Raw genomic sequence first — 8,259 nt, 5'->3', positions numbered from 1 at the left:
AGCGCCTTCCTCCCAGTTCTGGAAGCTGCAACACAGCTGCATTTCTTTCTGCTTGTTCTCCAAGTCGTACCCCCCCCCAACTATGCACCCGGATTTACATCCCTCCTCCTTTTCCCCAACCGTCTCTGGCGAATTTGCCTCCCACTACAGCCCTGCATCATCGGGAATTTGCTCTCTTATCTCCCTGCCCCCGCCCCTAGGAGTACTACATAGGCTTCCAAATAGGGGATAGGAGGTGGAGGAAGGGGTCTTCTCGCCCCTAGAGCATAAAATACCCCGCTTTCCTGCTTCTAGATATCTAATTTCTAAAATGTGCCTTATTGATTTCCTCAGGGAGTCCTTTCCCCGTTATCCTTTCACAAAAAAAAAAAATCAGTCCGACGCATGTCTTGTCCCAAGCTCATACAATGCTATCCTAATCCACCCTCTTTGCCTACTAGGACTGCCCCCGATGCTTCACAGCACATTTCCCTCAGTGGGTTTTAATGAGTGCTGGGGTGCTGGCCTCTTTCAGCACCATCGACCCAAGGACAGCGCTCAGCCTCAGCCCCGCCCCTCGGCTCTGTACGGCGGCGGGGGGGGGGGCGGGGCGCCCTCCTCGGCTTTCAAAGCTGATTGGCTGTGGCAGCCTCCACCTTCGCCTCTCTCGGGCAATCACAGGCGCTCAGGTGACAGTTCTGCGGGAAGCGGAGGCTGGAGCTGGGAGGGAGGAGAGTCACCTAGAGACAGACAGACAGAGGGGGCGCTGCCCCTAGATGCTGACTTGATTGCCTCTCGCTGTTTGTCACCGCCGCCCTCACCCCACCAATCGGTGGGTCTCTCCACCCCTCCCTATACACTGGTTCCATGCCCCGCCCCTCCCTCCCCCTTTTCGCATTGCGGGCCCGCCTGACTCGACGCAGCCACCTCAGAACCCGACTTGACTCCTTGCCAAGCAGGAGAGTCCGACTCTGCCAAAATCCCGCTTTCTAAATCTTTCAGGGGTCACCCTCCTCCTACCCTGGGCATCAATGGCTCCCCCGCCCCTTCCTTGCCTTGACCCCTTCTCTCTGCTCTTTCCCTTCCTGACGCAAAAGTATCCCTGAGCTGCGGCCGATTCTGGGGTGGGCCTGAAGTGATGGGTGCGGGGGTGAGAAGGGGGAGAAGGTGACGTCAGGGTGAGTGGGAAAGGAGGGGGAAGGAGGAGAGGAGAAGAGAGAAAAGGGATAGAGCGGAGGAAAGGGGAGGGGAAAAGGAGAGGAGAGGAGGTGGGGAGGGAAAGGAGAAGAGAGGGAAGGAAGGAGGGGGTTGTGGAGGGAAGGCGGTAGCTGCTGCAGAGAATTAGGGTCCAACTCGGGATCCGAAAGCTGCATGATGAGGTGAGATAAGAACTGCTGATGGAGGAAGAGAGAAATTGAAAAGTGGAAGCAGTATCGTGGAGGCTCCAGAAAAAGGGGGACAGAAAGGAGAGATGGGGAATGAGGAAGACAGCATGGAATAAGGTTTCCAAGGAGGTGGAATCTGAGGTTGCAGAGGAGAAAGCTGGTGAGGGGTGAGGAGGGAAAGACGTGGTGAATGCCTGGAGCCTTTTGACTGGATTTTCCCACCCCATTTCCACCATGTCCCCTTGGCCCCTACCCCTGGCCTGCCCAGCCCTCACTTTAGTCCTTGGAGCCCTTACTTCCCTTTTCCTCTGGTACTGTTATCGACTAGGTTCCCAGGATACCCCAATCTCTGGGACTGGGGGTGCTAGCAGAGGGGGTGTTGGAATTGGTAGGGGGACTGAGTCTGTATGTCAAGGCCCAGGAGCCACTAGGGAGCCTGGTGAAGGGCCTGGGGCAGAAGGCCTGGTGAGTCGGAGGCTTCGGGCCTATGCTCGGCGTTACTCATGGGCTGGGATGGGTCGGGTGAGGCGGGCAGCTCAGGGCAGCAGCAGCCTTGGTGGAGGGCCAGGGATCCAACGCCCAGCTCTGCTCTTTTTGCCCGACCTTCCTTCTGCTCCATTTGTGCCCCGGGATGCCCAGCGACATGATGTGGAACTCCTAGAGAGTAGTTTCCCTGCTATCCTTCGGGACTTTGGAACTGTGAGCTGGGATTTCTCAGGGACATCTTCTCCACCTCGGGGATGGTCTCCTCCTTTGGCCCCTGGGTGCCATCAGTTCCTACTCTACAGAGCTGGTCGATGCCAGCCAAATAACTGTCGACGCTGCCCAGGGGCATATCGGGCTCTTAGAGGGCTAAGAAGCTTTGTGAGTGCCAATTCTTTTGGCAATGCTGGGTTTTCTGTTCTACTGCCTGGAGCCAGACTTGAGGGGCGCTGTGGACCCACCAATGCTCGGGTTCGTTGTCACCTAGGTAAGTAGTGGATCAAGGATATTTAGGTCTATTGGGGTAAAATGGAAGATTATGGGTCTATTTTTGGAAGTGCTAGGAATGTCTGAGTCCAGTGGAAGGGAACTTCTGACTTTTACCTGGGCCTTCTCCAACAGGCCTGAAGATTCCCCCTGGTTGTGAGTTAGTTGTTGGGGGTGAACCCCAGTGCTGGTCTGAAGGACATTGCCTACTTGTGGATGATTCTTTCCTGCACACGGCAGCTCATAATGGTAACCAGAACCCCAGAATTCTGGGGAAAAAAAGAGATTTGGGATTCTAGAGGGGATTGGCTAAATCTGGGACTTTAGAATAAGACTGAATGACTTGAATCCCGTTTTCTGTTTGTCTCCAGGCTCTGCAGAAGATGGACCTCGTGTGGTCTTCATTGTTGACCTTTGGCACCCCAATGTAGCAGGGGCTGAGCGACAAGCTCTTGATTTTGTCTTTGCACCTGACCCATGAAGGGAAATTTGATGTTCCAATATCCTCCCAGAGAGAGCCTCAATCTCCTCCCTGGGAACCACAGACAAAAAGGACTTAGGCTGTTTGGTATGACATAGTTTGGCTCTCACCTCTGGTGCTACTACAGGGCATGCAGAAGTGAGAAGTTGGCATATCCAAAAACTGAAATACAAATTTACAATTCTCTTTAAATCCTGGCAGCATCCTTCCACAATGTACAAGAGAGCTGGTTGGGGATGGGTAGTTTCAGATGCAGTATAAAGATCACTACACTTGAAGTGAGGAAATCCAATTTCTAAACTTGTTTCTGCCACTAAGCTTTGGTTGTTTTATAAATCACTTCACCTGGGTTTTAGCTTACTTCTCTGACATGATAGGGTTAGATTAGATGACCTATGATTCCTTTTAGCTCTATGAATAAGTGAAGTTTATCCACCCTACATATATCTTCCCTTACCTTTTCTCATTCATACCCAAAAAAACAAATCCCAACCTGCCAAAGGTTTTCTCTTCCTCCCCAAGAACCAGATCTATCCTCAACATTCAACTTTATTTCAATAATTTAATAGAAAATTAAAATAAATAATAAGAAACAAGTAGGTGGAGATAAGGCCAGGCTGGGAAGGCCACAGGCCACTTCAGTATCAATTTAAGAAGGGACGGGGAGAGGAGTACAGGTGAATTGGCTGTAAAACATACAAGGGTAAAGGAGGAGGCTTGGAATGTAGCAGATGGTTATGGTCATGAGAAAAACTTTGGCACATAACACATACTAAGAGGAAGTGAAAACATGGGCAGAACCAGAAATCTGAAACATGCAGTTATGATAGATGCAAAGATAGGAGAATGTTGGAAATGGAGGTAAGAAGATAGTAAAGTAAGTGGGAGGACATCATATCCAAGTGGTTTGGATGGGGTAAATCTAACTGACATGTTGAGAAGCATTGTAGAATGTGCCTTGGAATGTACCATGTTGTTGATGGGCTTGGAGTAATAAGGAAGATAAAAAGGACTAAATGTACCGTACCATAAATCAGAAATAGTGAGTGGAAAGAGGAAACCCACGACTTGACCAGCAAAGCCGGGGTAGAAGTCATGGGAAGGGAGAGAATGGAATCATTATGGTGGTAGTGACAATAAGGAGGGGGTAACAAGTTCAAGGGCAGGGTGGTGAAAGGTCAGTCCTTGAAGACAGCCTGCTGGCCATGGGGTCGTTCATCATGAGTAATGTGTCTTCTGACATGGATCCTTCGGACTCGATGCTCTCGCCCATCTTCATCTTCTCCCCGCCCAGCCCCACCTCCTCCAGCAGCACCTCCTGTGGCTTCTAAGAGAGCAGGGTCAGGCCCCCGGGGTGTCTCATAGATCAGAATATTCAATGTTTCTTCAAAGATCCTTGCCTCTGGGAATTCCACCTGTGAGTGTTAAAATTATGACTAACTAACTCTGTGAAGAGTTAGAGGCCAAGATTAGCAAGTTTGTCCCAGCTCTCAGCAGTTTTGATTTCATCCAAGAAGAAAGAGAGTGGGAGAAAAGAGGGGAGAAGGAAAAGGAAAAGGGAGAGGGAGGAAAGGAGGAGAAAAAGGAGGGAGGGATAAAGGGAGAGGTATCTCCACTCCCAAAACCACCTTATTTTCAATGCAATAGTCTTCTCTGCTAAACATACTGATGCCTATTACACTGCTTCCCTAATGGCTGGGAGTACTAAAGTGGCCCTTTCCCACCCTCAAATCCCAGGTTCATTCCTGACCTTGGTTTGCTTCTTCTCAGTGGCATAGACAATAGAGGTACAGCAGACTTCAGCAATCTTTCGGCCCTGTCCATAAAAAGACCAGCAGCAGATCTCATCACCCAGTACATCTTTGAGAAAGAGCAGCCGCCCATGGAAGCGCAATGCCAGCTTGTCGAAGAGCTCGATGTTCTTTAGTAGGTTGTCATCTGACGTGCTGGGGAATAGAGAAGTGAGTAGCAAAAGGCAGTCAGATTCCAGCACCCAAACCAACTCATCATTTGATGAATACTAGCTCATCAAATCCAAGGTAGAGTTTTGGGCATTGGGAGTAGAGATGGAAAAGAGATAGGACCTTGGGCAATAAGACTATGGTCTTATTAAGGAAGAGAACAGGGTTGAGAACTGGAGGGCCAGGCCAGGCCAGAGCTCTCTCTCACCTGGTGTAGGAATATTTGTTGTTACTTCGATTATGCAGCAGCTTCACGACTGGCTGAAAGGGAAGGAAAAAAAGGATAGAAAAAATGGTCAGGCTGAGTTCAGGAAAGCCAACCCTTTTCTATATACTGGTGCCTCACCTTAGAGGTGCTAGCCAGAAGCTGCTGTTCCTCCCTTGGAGATGTCACCATGGGGATAAGGCAGAGTGGAGAAAGGCTCTCACTCTTTTGCTAGAGAAAGAGAAAGGTTAGTTGCCATCTGACAGAGGAGATGTGGTGAGGAGTATGGTTAAGAAGAACTGGGGTTTGAGAATCAAGCATGAAATTCAGCTACCTCTACTTCTCTTTTCCCTATCACTCAAGAGTCCTACAACTATCAGGAAACACAATAATGGAGAAAGGGCTCTGGGAAAATAAATCAGAGCATGAGAGAGGCAATATATTGCAGTAGAAAGGACACTGGGATATACTTAGGGTTCTGCCACTTGCTGTTAACAGAATTAGTACAAGTGACTTTACCTCTCAGTATACTTCCTTACTTCCTTACCTGTGAAAGGGGGAAAATAATGAGCTTGATTACTCCACAAGATTATCTTGTGTTATATAAATGAACATGTTATAAAAATACAGAAATGTCTCAAGTGTAGTGTCAAAAAGACACCCTGTCTATTATTACAAACGAAAAGCAATATGGTAGACTGGAAAAGATGAGATACTTGGGAGCCAGGAGCCCAGAGTTCATGTTCTGGCTCTGATACTAGATATGGTCAAATCACCTTACATTTCTGAGCCTCAGTTTCCTCAACTATAAAATGGGGGTGTTTATACTGCTTACTTCAAAGGTTTTTGGGGAAGGAGAATGGGATGCTTTGTAAATCTTAAAAGTATTATGTACATGTTAATTATTCTTGCCAGAGCTAAAAAGGACATTAGAACTAGTCTCATTTATTTATTTTACAAGAAACTGTCCAGAGTTCCAGAGAGGTTAAACAATTCTATGGACGCTGAGCTAGGATGGGAACACAGTGTTCTCAAAAGAGTAGGCCACATGAGCCCCTGTTTCTTTGCTCACATATCACTCCCTACAGTTTATTTTCTTGTGTCAATGACACCCGTCCCATATTGGTTACTCTTGCAGATAATATGACCTAGGAAGCCAAATGAGAGATGGTGAAGTGTGGGAGAGAACTGGCTGGAGACAAAATAGTTTCCTTATGTGTCCCTCAAGGGGTCAACAAACAGATATAGGAAAAGGTGGAAGAATATGTGATCTTACCTGTAGAGCCAACTGGCAATCCTCAGCTAGCCCTTGCACCAAGTAGTATCGAGCTTCACCCAATAGCTCGCCCAGTTCCCGAGGACCCTCTGGCAGAGGCACTGACCCATCCCGAAGGTAGTTCAGGATTGTCCCAAAATGACGTCCACTCCGGTCAATCAGCACCCAACCTGAAAGAAGAAAGGGCAGAGGGAAAGAAGACGGGAAAGATTTTCCTCTTTTAATTATTTCCATGCCAAAAAAATATAAATCCTTTTCCAAAAAAAAAACTGCCCTCTTTCTGGAAAGGATAACATAATTTATCATTGTCCTAAGGATAGAATATTAACACTTGAAAAAATTATTAATTTCATATTTAATAATTTAATTTAATAATAATTAATTAAAATTAGCAGATTTTTGTTGATGATGATTCCTTCATACTATTATTAGCTCCACAGACTTCACCTTTTGATGAAAGTTGGTATCCATCTTAAAAGTTAAAATAAATTAAAATACTCAGGATACCTGGTGAGAGTTACCTAAGGTGAAGTAACCACTGACCTAAGCACAAAATCTTCCTACTTCAGCAAGATTTTGTGTCTATATTATCCAAACTCCCCATTTCTTAATATGTTCCTTCTCCTTCTTGGTGGGATCAGGTGCACTGCAAAGACTCCATCCCCACCCCCCTGGGCTTCTATAGGAACAAAGGCATAATCATATCCCTTGGCAGCATATGGAACAGCTGCTTTTATTCTTCATTCAATACCAATTTCCCTTCCCCCAACTGCAAGGCTGTGGCATTCCTACTACTACACTCTCCACCGGCTACACACATGTACCAGCAGCTGTCTTCCCTTTCATCTTGGCCAGGGTCCTACTCATTCCTGCCTCTTGAGATAAGTAGGCAACACCAATGGTCCCTGAAGTTGGGGCCAAACATGCCCTTAATTTTGTATTTCTGCCATTAGGGAAAACCCTATACAGATTGTCATTTGTCTCTCTATTAGTAATAATTTTCATATCTAGTAAATATAATTCATTTCCCCTCAAAAGACTGCCCTCTACATGAAGGATATAGTATACCTAAAGATATGCTATTAATATGTGAAGAAAGCTTAGGTAACTTTTTGTTGATGGTCATTCCTCCTTTCTAAAAATAATCAGCTCAGAAGGCCTCACCTTTTAATAGAGGTTACTTGCAAACTCTGAGTACCTTTCCCATTTTTTGTTTCTGATATATTTAAAAGACCAGAGGTTTTAGAGACAAGAAAATTTAGAGGTCATCTAGTCTAACATTTTATAGACGAGGAAACTGAGGTCCCAAGGGGTTAAGTGACTTCCAAGTCACAAAGGTATAGTGACAGAGCCTGGACTCGAACCCATTTCCCTTGATTTCCCCAGTACACCATGCAGCTTTTTTCAGTGAGCACCTATTATGGGCCGGGCTGTGCGGGACAGGCACGACAGACGAACAAGACTTCGTCCCGAAGTGCCCAAGGAGTTTTCAGGCTCGCAGGACAGCTGCACTCAAGTCGGTTCCGCGTAGCCCCACTAGTTTTGCCCAGCCCTGGTCCCAAGCCCGGGTACCTTCGGAGTCTGTGAGCACCTCCATGCGGCCACTGAACATAGCTTTGAGCATGGTGTCCTGCTTGGTCAGGGTCTGCAGCGTGGTGTAGTGGAGCGAGCCCCCCACATTCAGCTTCACATACTTGCTACTCGGGCTCAGCGGCTTGAGGTCATAGGCGGCGCCTCCGCCTGCTGCCCCGGGGGTGGGAGATGTGGGCGGCAGCGAAGGGCCCGGGGGCTCGGGACCCCCAGGGGAGGGGGCGGCTGGGGATCCCGTGCCGGTGGCTTCGGCCGACATGCTAACCACTCCCACCGCCGACGGCTACGGCTGCAGGGATGGAGATGACAGCGGCAGCAGCGGAGTTACTCAGGCCCAGGCCACCCCCCCCCCACCCCGAATCCTAGTCCCAGCCGAAACCTCGGACCCAGGTCCTCTGACCCCGCCCTTATAC

General features: G+C 48.1%; 2 protein-coding genes across 2 annotated transcripts; one reads left to right on the top strand and one right to left on the bottom strand.

Annotated features, from left to right (window-relative positions):
• The first annotated feature begins 1,598 nt into the window (after window positions 1-1,598).
• On the top strand, window positions 1,599-2,814 carry ASPHD1 (aspartate beta-hydroxylase domain containing 1). Its single transcript, XM_044683052.1, has 3 exons — window positions 1,599-2,334; window positions 2,469-2,582; window positions 2,705-2,814. Exons 1-3 carry the CDS (start codon window positions 1,599-1,601, stop codon window positions 2,812-2,814), a joined length of 960 nt encoding a protein of 319 aa, XP_044538987.1.
• Window positions 2,815-3,345: 531 nt separating this feature from the next.
• Window positions 3,346-8,219, bottom strand: KCTD13 (potassium channel tetramerization domain containing 13). Its single transcript, XM_044683051.1, has 6 exons — window positions 7,829-8,219; window positions 6,257-6,426; window positions 5,122-5,211; window positions 4,984-5,036; window positions 4,565-4,760; window positions 3,346-4,229 (listed from the first exon to the last, which is right to left on the bottom strand). Exons 1-6 carry the CDS (start codon window positions 8,103-8,105, stop codon window positions 3,993-3,995), a joined length of 1,023 nt encoding a protein of 340 aa, XP_044538986.1. The 5' UTR covers window positions 8,106-8,219; the 3' UTR covers window positions 3,346-3,992.
• Window positions 8,220-8,259: the final 40 nt, after the last annotated feature.

Source organism: Gracilinanus agilis, unplaced genomic scaffold (assembly GCF_016433145.1).
Source record: "Gracilinanus agilis isolate LMUSP501 unplaced genomic scaffold, AgileGrace unplaced_scaffold1217, whole genome shotgun sequence".
Taxonomy (NCBI): domain Eukaryota; kingdom Metazoa; phylum Chordata; class Mammalia; order Didelphimorphia; family Didelphidae; genus Gracilinanus; species Gracilinanus agilis.
This window is presented reverse-complemented; position numbering and strand designations above follow the sequence as displayed.